The 19,567-nt window shown below is 45.9% G+C and overlaps 1 protein-coding gene across 7 annotated transcripts in view; it reads right to left on the reverse strand.

Annotated features, from left to right (window-relative positions):
• The window catches only part of LOC120904109 (pneumococcal serine-rich repeat protein), a 219,734-nt gene that overhangs the window by 149,320 nt on the left and 50,847 nt on the right, over positions 1 to 19,567 (reverse strand). For all 7 annotated transcript variants that reach the window (XM_040313879.1, XM_040313880.1, XM_040313878.1 and 4 more), the window contains one exon: positions 11,784 to 12,904. In XM_040313879.1, the coding sequence (XP_040169813.1) occupies positions 11,784 to 12,780 (997 nt within the window). In that variant the 5' untranslated portion in view covers positions 12,781 to 12,904. The remainder of the gene's footprint in view (positions 1 to 11,783; positions 12,905 to 19,567) is intronic.

Consider the following 19,567-nt stretch of genomic DNA (forward strand, 5'->3'; position numbering starts at 1 on the left):
TATGCATTTTATATGATCAATTGATATTGAGGCCTTAGTCACAAATAACTAGTTTTGAAACGTGCTTCAGAATACATTTACAGGTTGATTAAAGCCAGCCATCAAAACACCAACGTTAGTTTTAACATACAGTCTTATAAGCGTCATAGTCACAAGTAACAAGTCTTTAAACGTGCTTAAGAATGCGTTTACAGGCTGATTAAAGCCAGCCATCAAAACTTCAATTTTAGTTTTATCAGACAGTCTTATAAGCGACTTCAGAACATTTTGAAGGTTTAACAACTTTAAAGACTGTTAAGCATCTTCAAAAGACATATTAAAACTATGTGACTCAGTAAATTCATAGTAAAGAATGCTTAAAGACATGTTTAAGTGTAAAAGGTATGGGAGTGTAGGTTGTTTCTTGGGTAGCTCCTTTATCATGACGTCATCAATCAAATCATGAAATAGCCAAGATCATAGTGATAGCCAGGTAAGATTGTCTAATATAAAGAGTATTGACTTCTTCAATCATGCATCTTAGTTCCCACTTTGCCTTAAGGTATGATTCTATCCTTATCCTGATACAAGTTTGCCTTTATTTAAAATCAAAACATACTGTCTCTTTCATCGTTTAATCTTTATTTCTCTGAAGAATAGCTGAAGCTCTAGGATCATAAATCTTGCCAATTGTTTGCAATTCCTAATTGTCACCAAAACAACCAATATTTCCCGTTCCAATGCAATACATTCTAGTCCCACCGTACAACCCCCCAAAAAAAGGGATACTTTTCCTCGTCAACGAGAGCGCAAATCGTAGCGCAAACACAAACGGCGGCAGCACGCGAACGACTAGTAGTAGTAGTAGTAGTGATGGTGGCCAATTTTTATGTGACACTCTTCACCCGCTGATGATGAGCCGCCGCTTCCCTATCTTTATGGCAGCATCATAATTGGTCGCCCTTTTTCTATTTTACTGCGCAATTCGAGCGAATAGCGAAACACTTTTCGCCCTTTTGGTAGGAGAATCAGACTTCAGATGCCAACTTTTTTTGTCGTTTTGGTTTATTGCAGTTGCCACTTTGTTTTGGATCATCCATTTTTCTCCCCCCAGAAACGCTTCTAAAGGAAGAGGCGCCAGCCACCATTTTAACGATCAATCCGATTAGCCCACTAGGATGATGGTGCACCACATACTCTTATACGTTTTTTTGAGATCCCATTAGGAAACACTTTCTTGTGTGCTAAGTGCTGAAGCAGCTTCCGGCTTTATGTGTATGTGCGCTAAAGGGTGATAGATTTGTGCTCACTGCATTTGCAATAAAAAGCTATCTAGATTGGACCGAATGGCACTGAAGACAGCTGTAGCGCGGACGTCAATTAAAGGACACACGTGGTTTAAATTAATTCGTCCAAATGTGGCTCTTAAAAAGCAACACAAATTAAATCATTTTTCCTCGATGCTGCTGCTGCTGCTGCTGCGAAAATGCCACACTCCGAGTGGCCAGTGACACGCGTTGCGCTGCAAAAGTCATCGACTTGCTTGCAGTTGCCCATTTCACCCCAACAAGCGCGTCTAATTAAATCGCTCAGGAGGAAAATCATCATCCACGCGTGTGTACAACATTCGTTGATTAGTTTGATGGCGTACGGTGAAGTGCACGGTCCAACTTGCATGGGATGGAACAGGGCTGCATACAAAGTGTACGGCCCGAGGAGGGAATGGGGGAAATGACAAACCTGAAGCAAAACATAACAAAACACACCAACCAGCACACAGCTGTTCAATGCACAACTCACTCGGTTTCAATTCGTGCGATGACCGATTGGAGTTTTCGCCTCCATCGGTTCGCTGCGTTGCAACATTGTTGCAGCTCACATACACACACACTATTGCTTGGAAAACAAATGGTGAGTTGCAATAAAGGAGCTAAGAAACGCATTTAACTCCGAAACCGAATAATCGATGCACGAGCGAGATTATTGTGCTCGCGCGACAGAATACTTAAAAACCGAAACAAAACCGTATGCCGTATGCACTCTTTTCAACCAGCAACGGAACCGCAACCCACCGTTCTGGACGTTTTGCTTTTCGTTTTTTTTGTGTGCTTTTGACGATGATTAATTTTTAACCCGGTGGTGGTGGTCGGTTTAGCTGCACGCGGATATTGTCTGGGAGCGAAGTTTTACGATGCTTCGCGATACTCCGATACTTGACGGGGCTGCTGCCCCCTTGAATCCCGGGCACGTTCGTCGCAACGCGTGACTGGTGCGAAACGGGGTGAACGGCCCTAGCAGAGCGAAGCGAAGCGGGGAGTGGTGGATGGGGGATGTTGCGCTCCGGTTAGAAACAATACTTTTTTTCTGCAACTGTGTGTTTGTCAATTTGTTGAGTTCTATTCCGGAAAATGTCCAACAACACTCAACTGGTCCAGGATTAGGAAGTTTGAACTTTTAGATGGTATTTATTGTCTGAAGCAAAAGGATACAAACCAATACATACACAAAGAAAAAGGAATTTGAAGTACAGTAACTCCTTGATAAGATAAAAATCAAAGGACTCTGTACCAATGTTCAACACTCCAGGTTTCTCGCGTATGCAGGTGGAAAAAGGACATGGGGTGCAGGAATTCAATATAATTCAGGCTTGTCTATATTTATTGTTCGGGACTTAGATTATCCAAATGACATATAGACAAAATGACGAAATTCAATAAGCCGTTGATAGGTTGCACTAGCGCCAACACCAAAAAGGATCAGTAAACTTGTTCACCTTCTTTGGCATAACAACCTCAATCTGCTAAGGCCTGACTTTTACCACTAGCGGGCTTAGTTTAGAATGACTTATTACCCATAGCAAAGTAGTAGAGTTGGGTTTCATAAATCTTTCGTTGAGATTCATTCATATGAATCTTCAGTAATGAGTGATTCGAATCTCAAATGGAATCTCCAAAGATTCATGCATCTCCAAGGATTCATTATGTCGAAAGATTCAAAATATACTATCAAACTTCAAACTTTCCATGAAGTCGCGAAATCCTGTATAGAAAAGATGTATAGGCTGTGCTGGCATAATCACATAAGTTGTTACGCCAAGAATCCCTACAGATTCGTGAATCTTTCAATATATATGAATCTTTTGAGATTATTATTATTATCATAAGGATTCGTGATTTTTTAGAGATTCAAGAATCTTCAAGTTTCGTAAATCTTTCGAACAGAGATTAAGAATCATTGAATAATTTCAAAGATTCATTCAGATTCATGTATCTGAATCAGATTTACCCAACACTACACGATAATCAATCTTACGTATGGAGGAAAGATCCATTCTGAGCTAGAACCCATGACGGACATATTGTTAAGCCGTACGAGTTGACGTTATTGCGATGATCTTCCGTTTTTAATTCTATTCTCCGTCGGTCAACCCACTCGACTATCGAGTGCGAAGTCTTTAGTTGACAATCGTATCCCAACCAGTGAGGTCATAGTGCAATTTAATTTGATGACAGATGATATTCATACATTGAGCGATTCAATTACTTATAGTTCGGTGCATACACCATACTATTTTAGCATGTTTTAAAATAAATATTGCACCTTTATAGCCTTTGTTCCGAGTGCAGGGTGTAAAGCAATATGTATCGACTTTAAGCAAATGTAATGTTCTTGTATCTGAACAATCAACACAGAATTTCAAAAGTAGAACCAACGTATCCTCCCGAAACGAAGCATGCCAATCAGAAATTTCACATCAGGCACTACAAAGCTGGACAATTTAATGTCCTGGCTAGGTCAATAAAACCGATATCTCATAATTGCTAACCCTCACGGGGTTTCCAGCCAACTTCCCAGGAAAGATTAATGGACCGTACCAGTAGTTACTTCCACCAGGCAAAGCGTGATCCAATACTGCAAACACCGATCAATCCCTCAATATCGGATTTTCCCGAATTTCACTGAGCCCAATCTCACGTGTCGTGTCTCGCACCCTTCCCGTTGGTACATTACGACCTCTACCCCCATTGGCTTAATTACTACCGACTTGCGGTCGGCTCACCGCCACCACCCAACTACCGCCAAGGTGACATAAAATTCCCGCTACACACCTGGATCATCTCTTACCTGGACACACGCAACTCTGTACTGCTGCTCCGAGTAATCCCGTTTACCTGGTACGTCCCCTGTCGCTCCTTGTCCCACGAGCTCATCGCCCATTTGCGCCAAATGATAAATATCAAATTTCGCATGTCAATCCCCTTATTGAGGGGACCCGAACTTGCTGCCCGAATTTTACTGCTCTGCCATTGCGTGTTCGATTGTTCACGCACTTTTACGCACCACCACCACCGGAACGCGATACGCCGAGGCGGAATCCCGCCAACGGTGACCCGGTGCGCATCGCTGTAAACGATCCGATTTGACACCTAATTAAAACCGAACGACCCCTACGTCTCCAGAGAGGGTGAGATGGTAATGGTGGTTCCTCTGGTCGACTCCCAGCGCGTTCAATTCCTCGCTTTCATCTCGCGCCAAACACTCCACACAAGCGGGGCAAATTGTGTAATGGGATATTGTTTTCGGCACTTTCGTTCGGAAGCGACCGGGGACCACCCCATATTAACCGCAAAGCAAAAGGTGCAACCTTGACGATTGGGAAGCCATACCCCGTGTTTGGCTCGGGAGGGGATGGGGGACGAGCATGCAAAATGGCGGGCTTCGAGGCTCGCTAGTTGCCGAATTGTAACTCGCGCCAAGGATAGAGGGTACACGCACCGCACCACCGCCAACCGCGATCAATGTTTGTTGAGGTGTAAAATTAGTTTCATCAAACCCAGGGGGCGCACCCCGCTACGTTGGAGGTGTGCTAGGTTGGAAAAATAGGTTGCCAATCCCACCGCCATACACCATTCTGGGACCATTGGAACAGCAAATCATGCATTCATAAATGAAGAATTGCAAAACCAAGCAGTCGACATGTTTTTGGAGTGTTTCTGCTTCATTTCTCATCTGTTTTCGCCCGTAAGGCTTCAACGGTTCCTTTCATTGAGGTTCAATTTTACTTACATCTCAATTCCGACCCAGAACGGTGGCATTACCGACAGTTCTTGGAACCGGGCTCGAAATCATCAACGATTTATACTGTAAGGCCTACCTCTCCCGCGCTCGACGAAATTTGCAAACAAATATATCCTTCGGGGCCACACACGTGTCACAAATTCTTTTGACATTTTCGATGGCATTTCAATTGGGGCGCTGGGGCTGGCTGAGGGATCCGATTCACCCGTAAGCATCGATTCATTTCCAATTGTGCCACTCGGGGACTGCCATTAAAACACAGACACACACGCACACAAAATGCCAAACGATTTCGAGTGGAGTTCCAGCCCATTGCAGGATGTTTGGGTGGAGGAGAAAGCGTCTTTGGCGGGCGGTTGGCGGCGTGACTAATTGTAAAACAACTCCGCCGCTCGTTAATCCTCGCGAGGTCGCGCGGGTGGTATGGCTTCAAGCAACAACAACGTCAGAAAAAATACCTTTCCATCAACATTTTACAAGCAGAAACGGCAGCAGCAGCCGCCAACAGAAAGTTAACTCCCAATAAAAGCCTTTCTTCTCGTGGCTGACAGTAAATCTATTTTTCCATCTTGCTCCATCCGCTCTGCACAACACACCCAACCACCCCCGATTACACCAGAGGTCGCTTAATAGGGTAGTGTGGGTGGTTGGGTCACTAAAAACAGCCGGCAGCCAGAGCGTGAGCGCGCGCGCGCGCGCCCCGGTCGACATTATGCTTTTCGGCACACTTGTAACGGATATGCAACGGAGTGAAGTACGTTAACGGCCAACCCCCCCCCCTCCGGCGGTCTTCACCATGAAGGATGGGCTGTACCATCCCGACCCCGAAAATGTCCTTAGGCCGGACGACGGAGGGCACGAGAAATGGGCCAAATGTTCATCACTTCGAACAAGAACGACCGAATGAATGTTGATGGGCACATAAAAAGCAGTGCTGAAGCGCGCGGAGAGAGAGAGAGTGAGCAAACGAAACACACAAACAACACACGGTGGTACGAGACATACATAAAAAAACGCCCCCACAACAACTCGACACTCGGAACGGACAGCATAATGGTTTCGGTCGTACCCGCGCGCCAACCAAAAGTCGTCCTGGTCGTCGTCGTCGTTGGTGATGACGGCGCGCGTCAAGCGAGGCGAGCGTAAGATAATGGAAATCTATTGATTCAATTATCTCCCCATTTATGGGCTCATCGTTCCGGCCCTGGCGCGCTGCTTTTCCGACTGCTTTTTTCCGGGCCGGGTAGGATGCAGGGAGAGAGGAGAAGGGAAAATTGAGCGAAGGAGAGTGTGGCTAGAATGGTGAAGGAAAAAAGGCGCATCTACTTCGAGAGTTAGTTGCTGCTGTTGCTGCTGCTGCTGCTTGCCGCATTGCCTGAAGGAAGTTTGGTTTGACCATTACCGATCGATCGGGTTTTGGTGGTAGTGGTGGTAGGTACCAGCCGGAAGTAGATCGAATGTTGATCTGAATGTAAAGGACATTCTTCGAGGAAGTTTGAAGGATTTGCACCAATAGATTAGTGTTTAGTTTACATTTTTTGAAGCTATCTATCTGTTGAATTTTAGTACAAGTTACCACAAAGTTCGTTAAACCATTTAAACATTTCAAAAAAGTTTGAAATAGCATAGAGTTCTACGGTATCTTTATCAATAACATCGCTTTTTACACATTTTCAACCTCTTTTTTCGTGCGTGACTTATCTAATCAGCTATTCCCATCAAATTAGCCTGTTATGGCGATATATGCAAACTATAACCGCATTTTGCTGTACTATCTTCTTTTTGAGCCTAATTCGAGCAGCTGCTCGAAAGTGTACACTACCAAACTGAACCTTAGTATTTTGTATTCGGTAGGGAAGCTGAAGTAAAATAATTTAGTAGTTCTATGAAATATCTTTTTTAAGATAGATTTACAGGGTTTCCCGAGGATTTTTTGAATACAATTTTCTATGTTTAAACTATTTCTGAATAACATTTTTCAACCGATTGTAAAGCTTATTAGCTTATTTGGAGCACAACACAACACAACGAATTAATAAAAACACCATTTCAACGAACTTGAAGAGGATTTTTTCTTCACAAAAGCCTTAAATTTGAAAAAAATCAAACTGAAACTATACTACATTTGATATCTTTTTCAAACAGGAGCATAGAAACAAATTAAAACATTTCAACAAATGACATAAAATGCACCATTACCAACACATGCATCCTCAGATAAAACTGTATCCAAAATTGAAGATCTCGCCCGAGCCCACCATTAGCTGCACACCCCATTAGCCATGTTGTTCCCTACCCTGCTGGCACAATAAACCCGAATTGCTTTCGCCCGTAAGTGTATGGCTCATTAAACTTTGCTCTAAAAATAAATCACCCAAGCGTCTGTCAAGCGTCGTATCGCTGCAATCGAAAGCAGCAAAAGATCGATCGCTTCTTCGCTGGCTTGTAGTCAGCAAAATGGATATGTTATGGTGGTGGAGCGGGATACCCTAAGTACATTTACAGACAGGAGAAAAACTTACCGGGTTAACCTCTAGAGCATTTAAGATTACAATCAACACAAACTCGAATGATCGATACACGTCATCCCGCTGTAGTACAGAGGGCGACATGTGTGTGTGTTTGTGTAACAACAGTTTTAAGGTTGATTGCTTGCGCTTGAGATTTTATTTAACTTTCTTCTCCCCTATCTCCTTTGGCGTACCGCGCTAAACTGTGATGTTGAAAGGAACGAGAGCATCGTGCAGCGGGGAGCAGAAAGAACAGGGGGTGGGGGGGGAAAGAACCCACGGCGACAACAAACCCGAACTGGAACCCGCGTGTGTCAGCTCCCCTCGGGACGCGCACACGCACCAACGGGCAGCGATGGCCGTTTAGCGCATATTTATGCAAAACAATGCTAGCCGACGACATTTCAATAAACCGACCGACCGTCGCTCAAGGATGGATGTTTGCTACGCAAATAAATGTTGCCTACGGAACACAAAAGGGGGGGGGGGTGGGGGAGGGAGTTTGAGGGAAGCTATGGGCCGAATCAAACAAGCAAAAAAAAACCCCACCCCTGTGGCCGCCTGGGTTTCGTAGCCCGTGGTCAGCAGATGCGTCGTCGTTCCATGGAGGCATGGGGCTTGCGTCATCGCGGGACACAAACTGGACAACAATTCGCCGGAATTCTGCTCATAAATGGCATGTCGTGTGTCGCGGGCGGGGCGGCACACTGGACGGCAGGAAGATGGTACAGAACATTAAAAAAAAAAACGATGTCAAGCAACAAGACAGAGAGTGTTTGTATTATATTGCAAGCTTCATGTTGAGGCATGTAATGTTTGCAATAATATCAATTTACTGATCAACCATCAAATCAGTTTTAATCAAAATGAAAGTGATTAAAGAAAGTGTAATCGTTTCCCAAATCCCTCTGGACCGAAATGGTGTATTGCAAAAAGAAAGCAAACTTTTCGGCGAAAGCCCAACTTCAACTTCGAAAAACTCTGCCCCAGAATATCCCGGAGGCGTCTCTCGCCATAACAAAAAAAATAAAACAAAAAAGCAAACGTTGAAGCACATACGGCACACTACAAGCACGATACACCACACCCCATGCGCCATGGGACGCATAATTGATTGAGTGGAAAGCAGGGGAAACCCCCCCCCGTCTCCAATGCTTCCTCCACACAAGCTCGACAAAAACAGGTCGAATGTTGAATATGCTTTTTTTGTTTTCTGTTCGAAAATTCATCGCACACGTGCAAACACGTCGTGGTGGCGCACGTGGTTCTCCGAAGCGTTCTGGGCCTCTGGTGCTGTTTCGTCGCTGCCCTTACCCTCTCCCCATACTTAGAGGGGGCCTCTCGGCGCCCACCGGAAGGGTCACTAGAAACCGAATTAAGAACGTAGTACCAACAACAACAACAACAACAACAAATCACCCTTCGAAACGCTGCCGGAAGCTGCCTGTTAAACATCCTGCATCACCCCCTTCTCCCCTACAAAAAATGGCTCACACACACACAATCATCAGCCAAGATATCCTGCTGGTGCAAGGTTCGAGAGTTCGAAAAGCTTCGAATCCGTATTGGAGACTTGGACCCTTTCCCTCTCTCTCGCTCACGCGGTTTAATCTTTCTTTTTAATATTATTTCTCCTTTGCCCCACAGCACTTTCCCCTTCCTTACACCTTATCCTGATGCCGCATATGTTTGTTGTGAATGAAAGTCACGAACACGAAACGTCGCAGAATTCGCGCAATGCGTTTCGCCAAAGTCCCACCAGCCCCAGAGCCGGCCCCCCCAAAGAGGTGAGGAGTCGTCGGGCGAATGCTGCCGCATGCTAAGAGCAGCAGCCATTCGAAACCGTCGTGCATTCTAACAAACGCTTCCTGAAACCTGCCCACAAAGCCTCCCCCCTCACAGGGCCAAAATGCCCACACCGGAGGGATTGGAAAGCAAGCAAAACACCCTTTAAACAAAAACGCACATCGCCCACTCGGACTACAATATTCCTTCTTGTCCCCAAAAGTAGGCAAATAACGTGAAAGAAAAAAAAACAAAACTTCCACCCTCCGCCAGAGGTCCCAGCGCACTGCTTAAATACACACAACGAATCTCCCAACAAAAAAACGCCCCAACTCAGTGAATGCCATATTCCCGATAAAGGTGCTCCTCCCACCATCGTAACGAACCAGGAATCTATACATACCCGAGACCCGGTTCTACCGTGGGGACGGTTTATCTTCCTCATCGGAAAACGTCACTCTCTGCCATAAAGATAGAGCCCGGAGCTGCTGCTGGCGATTGTGTGTGTGTCTGTGTCCTCCTCCCACGGGGGGAGAGAGAGGTTTTGTTCAAACGGAAAGGCATAAAACCTGAACCCCTGGCTACTATGCATAGAAACACTCCCGGCAGCACAAACACGCGGCAGCGAGCGAAGGTGGGTACACGGAACTAAACCTGGAGCAAAACTTCTAACGACACACCGGGACGTGACTTTGCTTTATTGCCTGAAATTGCTTGTTTTTGCATAGGGTTTTTTTTGGTGGTGTTCTTTTCCTATGATTTTTAGTTTCCTCCGCAGTATGCTGCAGCAGGTTTCCTGTGCTAACTTTTTAATTTCTTTGCCCGATTCCGTGACTTCCTAGAAGAAACGTTGCGAGCTTCAAACAAACATAAAAGATCATTATTAGTATTTTTACGAGCAAAGAATTGGAAAGCTTTTGAACAGTCTAAAACATAACTCTACCATTTACACTGCAGATCAATCCAACTACACTAATCTTCCATTGATGAACTGTCGCTGTCGCGCCAGCATTGTTGCGGATAGGGACATATAACCACCGTATAATGGACAGGCAGGACGGTTCAGTCCATCTCAGCTCTCAAACTTACTTTGCCTTCCCACTGCCGGTTTCGCCGTTTGTTTCTTCATATGTCAGGCGTGTATGAATTATAAATGCATCCCAGTGGACCGTTCGCGTTCCGCACTTCAACACGTTTTCGTCTGCATTGGCTGCTGCTGCTGCTGAGGGTTAACACAAATTTATGACCTTTTTGCGAGAAGCAAAATACCAAAAACACCCTTTTGGCCTAAACGCAAAACAAGAAACGACATAGGCGCATCAACGGAGCAACGACGCAATGATGCAGGTGTGTTTGTGTGTGTGGCCCCAGGGAAAGCTCAAGGCTGGAGGAAAACAAAATGCAAAAATTATTTTATTTTATTTACAAAACAACTCAAAAAAGGGTTTTCCAAAACATTGTTCATTCCAATTTCCTTTAACCTCCTTTTTTCTGGATGTGAATTTCGAGCAGACGCACGTAAACAGGCCCAAAAGCATGGGCAAAGTGTTGTCCAAGAAAAGGAATGTTGTCCAGTTCGCTGCGAACGAAACCTCCCATATGCAAGTCGGCCTCCTCAACGGAATTCCACGTGTCCCGTGCGAAGAAGCTGTGGGAACTGTTTCTGCCGCCGTGATGGATGCATTAAAACCCCCCGCCAACACTTTCGCTCCCCATCTTCCCATCATCATCAGCATCATCATGCTCCATCAACGTGATGCCTCTGTGTTTACCAACATTGGGCTTAATCCGTTTACGTCATTGAACGAGCAGCTGCTGCGACGCAAACTCTCGGCGAAAAAAGTGGAAGAAAAGCAATAGGTAAATAGCAACAACAGCAACAATGTTTGGTTTTGCGCGCTGCATTGCGTGGCGAGAGCTCCAACAAGTTCACGACGACCATATGCTAATGTCGGTGTTGTTGTTTTGTTGACGCAAAAAGAGAGCTGCTTAATACAGAGCCACCGTTGCCACGGTCGAGCATATTCTTTTTGTCGATGAGCCCACGTATATTTGGGTCAGAATCTTTCCACCAGGAAATGTGTGTTTATATGGTATGATTTGAGCCAATTCGAGCAATTAGTTGCGCTCGGCACTTCATTTGAAGATGCTACGAAAGTTTTCATCAAGAAAGATCAGAACAAATAGTCAATTTAACGACACAGTAAACTGACTGCCCAATGACCGTCGCAGCAAAAGCATGGCCTAGCGCGCCACAGATCATCAGTTCGAATCTGTTCTAAAACCGGCGTGGAAATATCGGTATTCCTTGATTTTCCAAAATAAATTCTACATCGACAATAAAATATTGTGACCCTATTAGACTATAAGACTGTAAAACCAAAACATTATCTCCCCATATTAATGAACAAGTGTTTTCTTTCCACTTACCGAATGTGGGCCGTGGCGGATCGCCCTCCGAGTCTTCGCCGCGCTGCAGCCGCAGCAGCGTCCGCAGCCACAGGTTCAGCTCCTCCTCGCTCTCGAACACGATGCAGAAGCTGTCGTCCTTGGTGTACAGCGAGATGATCTGCTTCTTCAGGTCGTGCCGCTTGTTGATGTTGAAGCAGGTGCGCAGCACGATGGTGCGCTTCGGCTGGGTGCCCCCGTCGCAGCCGGCACTGCCCTTCTGGAACGATTGCTTGAACTTTTTCTCGCTGTCGAAGTACTCGAGCCGGGCCGCCTTGCCCGGCACGTCCCCGTACACGACGAAGTACTTCTTCTTGTTCGTCTTGTGCTTCCGGTGGTACCCGTGCAGCACCACGTTCAGCGCCTTCGGTATGATCAGCGACGAGGCGCGGCCCGCCCCGGACACGCCGGCACTGCTCCCGCCCGTCGTCGTGCCCGGCGTTGCCGACGGCGTGCCGGACGGTGTCGCATTCATGCCGGCCATCGACGTGCCGTCTAGCGGCGTGCCGGGCTGGTGCTGGTCCTTGGCCGGTGTCGAGGCAGCGGACGACGACGAGTGCATCATCTTCGCGCGGGCAAATGGTAGGAACAGCTTGGCGCTAACTTCTCGCACGCCCAGAATCCCACCGACGACGCCGCCGCCGCCGCCACTGCCGGAGTTAGCCGCCGTCGTCGGCTGGCTTTGGTTGCTGCTGGTGCTGCTACTGCTGGTGCTAATGTTGTTGTTGTTGATGGTGTGTATGTTGTCGGATGTGGGACCGTTGTTGTTGTTGTTGTTACTCGTGACCGTCGGTGAACCACCGGCGGATGGCGGTGCGGTCCCCCCCTGGGGCGACAGTTGATAGTGCTGGATGTACTGCTGATAGTAGCTAGCGATGCTGTTGTTGTTGTTGTTAGTGTTGTTGCTACTGCTGTTGTTGTTATTGTTGCTGTTGTTGCTGCTGCTGCTGTTATTGGCGTTGTTGGTAAGTGTGGACATCGCGGCGGCAATTTTCCGCCACGGTGGCCCATGAGAACTGTTTAAGCGGTACCGGATGCCGTTGGTGTCGGTGGGAACGCCGCCAGTACCGGACGATCTATCCTTCGAAGTCGTGTTTGACACTCTGTGGGAAAATTGAAGAAAGAAAGAGAAAGAAATAACGTTAATTTCCATCTTACTATAATGCCAAAATGCAACAGAAAACATAATCTAATAAGAAACCGCTAAAGATACAATGAGATTGTTCGGTGTAATTTTCGTGCCATGACTTAAACTTTATAAAATCATTCAGTTCCTTGTTTAACAGGGAATTTTTTTATTCAAAAAATTCCTACTTTTATCCGATAAAGCTTCTTTATAAGGGTGTGCAGTAAATTCATTTACCAAAACTATCACAACCCGTACCAAAAACCCATACTTTTCCTCATTAACCATAAATACCGACATTGAAAAATACTTCCCCAAACCATGCAATTTTCACATTCAATGACTGCAACTGCATCAGACGGGGCGCCCCAAGCAGCTTTTTCTTTAATTTCCACGTTAAATATCATTAAACACACACACACCCACACACAGCCCAAAGGGGTATCAATAGCACCCTTTCTCTCTGTCTCTCTGCCTCCCCCCACACTCTCTCAACACCTAATTCCATCTCATAAAGCAGTCGTAAAGTAGCTGAATAAATGATAATTATTATCTGGCTGCTACTGCCTCTCCCTGCTGTAGCTCTCCCGCGAACATGCTAGCGCGTTGATAGCTTAATCGGAAAATAACGTTTCATTAGCAACACCGAGACCCTGAGGCCGGTGGCTCCATATAGCCCTCCTCTCAACACTGCCCGGGTGCCCGCTCCCCTCCACCCCTCCCCCACACGTTAACGGTCCGAGAGAACCGCCAGACCAAAACTAATGCAATCATAATAAATCCATTCGCTCCGGCTCCGAGGCGTTCAGGAGTATGACTTTTTCCCTTCCGATGCGTGTAAAACTACCCACCCAAGATCGATTTGGCAGGAAGTGTGTGTGTGTGTGTGCGTGTTTTTTTTGCTGTTCCCTTTTATTTCTCTTTTTTCGTTATTGCTTCTGTTTCAATTTCTCTGCATAATGCATCTTTTTGTTTTAATGCACACACAAACACTAGACTGCAGGATTGTGCTGCAGGTGTAAGTTACACATCGAATGGCACCCAACAGTGCCACAAAAAGAAGAGACCCATGATTTGTTGTCCTGAACCGCAATCGAAGTCGCCTGCTTCTCGTTTCACCGGCACCTCCAAGAAGAATCGAGAGAAACCAAAAACCTATCGCCAATTAAAAAGTAATTCAACGGTACACTGAAGTGTGACAATCTATCGCCCTCTATCTCTCTCCATATCCTCCCTTTGCTCTAAGACAACGACGAAGAACGTACACACACACACATTACAGGCCCACCCGCACGCCGCCCAATGTTAGTGTGCAAGTGGGTCACAGCCGCAAGCAAACGGAAACTTTTCGATTCGAATTCGACATCGATTTGCGGGCGCTGACTGGGTTTTCGTTTTCGAGACCGTGCACTAGAGTAAGCCGGCTCTGCCCCTCTGTGTATCGATTGCGCATCGTAAATGGTACGCCATTTAAAGCCAGATGATAAATAAATATGCCGGTGTATTGGCGCTCGAATCCATTTGCTCTACTGCTCTCTGTTTTATTTTTCTGATTGGATTTTATCCTTGTAAGTGTTTGATTTTATTCACAAAAGTTCTTGGACAGTTTGAGTGTTTTTAATTTGCTGTATTTTTTTTGCTTATTTGTAGCCTTGTTTGTTTACTTTGTTGAAGCATTTACATGTTTGTTTACTTTGATTAGTTTCATTGTCGATATTGTATTATTATTCCATTAGTTGTCTGGTTATTTTTTTACTGTTTTTTTTTTGTTTTTTCCCTCTCCCTGCGCAGTTATTTGTATTTCAATTTATTAACTTCTATTTTACTTTTAATGTGTGAGTGTTATAATTCATCAGTTTTCGTTTTTGTACTGATTTTTTTGTAATTATTTTCAAAACAGACTTGCTCTCAATGTTATTAGTATAAAAAGAATCATTTATTGGAACAGCTACAGATGTGTTCTAACAAGCACAAATAAATCACGAATTTTGAGGGAAAACTAAACACATAAAGGAAGTCTCGTAACAAACCACGGGCCGCAAACTTTGTTGCAAGAAAACACCTATTAAATCCGCAGACTCTAAGAAACAGGCCAAAGATTTCTACGATGTTGGGGGACCCATTACAAACCATGCTCCTCTGTCTTATTCCATTGCTAAAAACACAATCCAAGGCTGTGTGGACGATATTTTTGGCGCTTTTGCCACGGAGAACTTCTTGCCGCACCGTCTTGCCCCATATGTCGTGAAGGGCTTCTGGTTGGATCTAGTTTTGTGGAACAGGATGACACTTGTACATGGACTGTCCTAGTACCGTGCGCTACCCACGGCCTTCAGTAATGGGTGTTCAGTGTTTGTTTTGAGGTAAAGCGCAATGAAACAAACCTGAGGACGTGAGCAAGATGGAGTTTGTAATTTTGTTTTATTGAAATTTGTTATTGATGGGTTTGTTTTTATGTGCTTGTTTGAAATTTGGTTTAGTTTGAGATAGCTATGCTATAGAGCAAAGAAGGTAAGAAGGCTCTTCACTATATACGATAAAAACAATTCCAAATTTCTAAATGTATTTCTTCGTTTTAAATGTTTGATTCTAAAATATACAAACTTTGTTAAAAATATTGGATTAGTTACTACTTTATTTGATGTAACATTAATAACAATTAGTTTATTGTGAACTGCTTTCTTCTACATTGAATCCCCGAAAATCCTTCAGCAATCTCCTGCCCAAATCACGTCGTAACTGTTACCCAAGGTTTTGGAGTTGGTCGGTATGCAACTACTACACTCTAGGCACTAAAGCTTTTATTTCACTACCTTCCATCCGATAACGAGTGTCACCATCCTCCGCTCCCGGAATACCTCACAGTTATCGTACCAACATACTTATACCCAAGTGTTGGTCCTAAATGTAAAAAAAAACATCCCGAAAACCTCGCAATTAGTTCATAAATCTAGTCCCTTTTATGCCCCCCAGGACAAATCACATCACGCAAACCCTCGCCGGTGCACTTGGTGCCGAGTTGAACCGAATACCGACCAAAAGCAAGCGTCACCAAGCGTTGGGGATAAGGGGGACTAAAATGTCCCTTAAATTTCTCCACCAACAGTAGCAGCAGCAGCAGCACCAGAGCTTATGAAGCAATTGTCCACGCTTTTATGGCACCGATAGCGAGAAAACCACAACTACAAACCCCAACTCGGGTCCAACATTTTACCCCTGGTCGCCGGGCCGGGCTTTTCTGCCATCCTTTGCCACACACCGACCAGTGCTGTTGCCTCCGTTTTATAGCAGCGGCAACAATTCAAGCACCCATTAAAGGATCGTAAAGTCAGCCAACTCCAACTCCCCATGGCGGACACACAGCTCCCTTCCTTGCTCGCCGCCGCTCAGCCAACCGAAGCTGACGATCGATCCTGACTCGATGTCCCTCGGCCAGGACAACAATTGACGACGACGATTCGCCACCGCCGTCTTCCTGCGGGGTTGAAGAATTGATGATGGTGAACTGGCCCGGCCTCCGACTTTTCAACATCTTATCAACATGTCAACCACAATCGGTGGAGTGTGGTGGTTGGTTTGGCGTTGTAAAGTTGTCTCCCCCTCCCCGGTTCAATCCCATAAACCCACTCGACCGAAACCGGAAAGGGGTCCAGAAAAACTGGGAGACAAAAACAACACACACACACACACACAAAACCCAAGGACCTTTTCTCCTTCCCGACAGGCTAATTAGAATAATTTTCAATAACAGCAGCATAAAACGTTGCCTGTCGGTGGAAATTCGCTTTTCGCTACATTTGCCCGGAACAATCATTGTCAACCCCTTGTCCTTTGCCCGTGGGGAAGCTTTAATTATTATTTAAAGGGCTGTGTATCAAACAAACACTGCAATACACTCTCCGTTAAAACAGCCAGAGAGCCCAAGAGAACAACAAGAACGTAAATGTCATTAGGGCGCAGGAAAGGGTTCTACGGCCGTTTTGGTGCGCTCTCGTTAAATGTCTTTTGGTGAGTGTTTTGTTTACCCCTTCTAGACGCGTGCTGTTTTTTTCCCACTTCATTCCACTTCTTGCTCAATCCAAAACCATACGCAACGACGACCACTCACCCTGTGCTCGGTTGCATATTGAAAAGAAGAGAGAGAAAAAACGACCCATCATTAATCGAGCCAGCAGCAACAAACATTTTTGATGTCGCTCGATACGAAAGCTGATAATTATTCTAATTAATCGACGGACGGCAAAGGGCTCTTGGGTGGTGTTGTCCCCTTCCGTCGCTCAATTAAGGGGCTAGTGCCTTAGAGGGAAGGGTGGCGCTACAGACGACGAACGCGGACACTTCCGGTATCCTTGCTGCCAACCTTTTTTTGTATGCAAACACACGCGCGTGCGTTATGTTTATTATGACAGCAGAGTGAGTAGTTGAAATAATCGGGAGGGAGTTGTAGTTGTTTTTTGGTTGCCGTTCCCTTAGGCTTGTCCATTCACTCCCATTATTTTGCAAATGGACATTTCCATTGCACGGAACGCTGTTTTTTGCAGAAATGTAATGATGTTGTGATGGAAGGATAAAACACACACACACACCTCTACCGAACGCTAACCGGACGCGGTGAACAAACGGTTGACAAAACATAAGGAGCTTCCGGTCCGGTATCCGGTCACTGACCCCTTTGTGGGCATCGAGGAAGGGACGTTTTCTCGATCCCGGGTGAGGTTTTCCCTAACAATATTGTGGAGGATATGCAAAACAGGCTGTCTTTTCGCTTTGTAGCATAAAAGTTAGGCCATGGGACACCCTACAATAATAGCGGTAAGTTCTAACAAGAGCCTTAAGCGACTGAAGTCTTCATTTTTGGAGTGTTTTTGGAGTTTTAATGGAAGAAAAACATGCCGAGGTCTTCATTGTTAACGTTTTTTCGAAGCAAATTCGTTTAGTTACTCTGCCTAGAAACTTCTTTACCTTTAAAAATTAAACTCTTTTGCTTGCAGCTCGACTGCATCCGCTTGAGTTCACTTCCCAAGAGTGTGACTTGGACAATGAATAGCACCATGCATTACAGGTAAGGAAACAAACGTTTAAAATAACAAGACTGACCCAAAAACAAAACAAAAAACCGACGCATCTTCTTCACCCAAAGCACGCCAAAAAAAAAAACAACTTCTTCTTAACGGCCCAGGTAAACATGCACACACACACACACACACCCAAAAACGTTCGATTTCTTCGCCTCGAAACGGTGAGAACTAGGTCGTGTTTTGCGTGTTTCGCTTTTCCGCCCCTGGGAAGCCGGTTCGTCGTCTGGTCACCTTGGGCACCGGGGCAGCTTGGTTATACCTCACGACACACGCGTTACGCATAAGAAAGAAAAAACGAACTCCCCCTCTCGTCATGTCTACGCACCGAAAGCGCAGACATCACCGTGTGGCCTCCCTCTCCCTCCCTCTCCCTGGCGTTGATGAGCGGCGGCTGTCCGCGCTACCGACAAAGCAGTGCGGCACACGCACCAGACAGACAGCGCGACGGTTACGCACAATTTGACCTCAGACCGCGCGCGCGGACACAGACGGACACCTCTCCGCGCGCCTTCCCACAACTCAGCTTCCCATCCCAAAACGGTACCGAACCCCTAAATGTGTCCATCACAAGCCTCAAATTGCACCACATATACGAAGCAGCGGTGGGGATCTCGCGCAAGAAAAGCCCTCAAAGCGGAGAGCCCAAGACCCGCAGACGCAAGAAACGAAACCAGACATGCAGATTGTGAAACGAAAGAAGAAGAAGAAGAAGTATAACATTCCACGTGTACGCATCACAGCAGCTCGTTGTTTGCAACCTGGCAGCGGGGGATGAATTTGCCATTTTCTTTGTCTTCTTTGCTGTGCGAAACAGCATTGAAAACGGGGCAGCGCGCGTGAGCCTCCTCGGCTCTCCTCAAATTGGCGGAAATATTGCCCAAACCGAGGCCCGAAAAGAAAAAAAAGGCTTTAAAAACTCTCCTCCGTCTCCGCTACCTCTGCTTTGGCTCTCCTTTACCTTGGAAAAAATAAAGCCTTCTATTTAAAAGACCGTCGCTCTCTCGCTTCGCACAGAATGGTTTCGCCAGCGGGCATAGAGGAAAACATGGAAGTGTGTGCGAATTTTTCAAACGGCCCTCCCTGCCTTTTCCGCTCATTAGATCCCCCCCTGCACAGCTCCGAGTGCGTGTTGGCGGCGGCACGCACCAAAACATCAATGCGTAAGCCAATCGATCGATCGAACGGGGAGATGATTAGGCCAGAGGGAAAAGCTTTTAAAAAGTGTATTTCATACACCATCATCTCGCGCTCAATCAGAGACGCACACACACACACACACAACGCGCGCCTAGGACGATTGAAATCGCGAACAAAATCATTTCCACCTTTCCTTTCCTCCGGCTCATGCGCCTCACCTTTTGCATAACACAGTAGTGGGAAGAATGATTTAAAGGGAGGAGGAGCACGATGCTTTGCAGGCCTTGGGGAAAAGGGAGGCTTCGTTCACTCCAGGTAGCAACAAAAAAAAGACAGAAAATCCTGCCAACTTCATTTTAGGCAGTCCCGGCGGCAAACGGCTCGCGGTCGCGCCCCGTCTATGTTTTGGTTTGCTTCGTTGCCGC

The sequence above is a fragment of the Anopheles arabiensis genome, chromosome 3 (assembly GCF_016920715.1).
Source record: "Anopheles arabiensis isolate DONGOLA chromosome 3, AaraD3, whole genome shotgun sequence".
In the NCBI taxonomy this organism is placed as follows: domain Eukaryota; kingdom Metazoa; phylum Arthropoda; class Insecta; order Diptera; family Culicidae; genus Anopheles; species Anopheles arabiensis.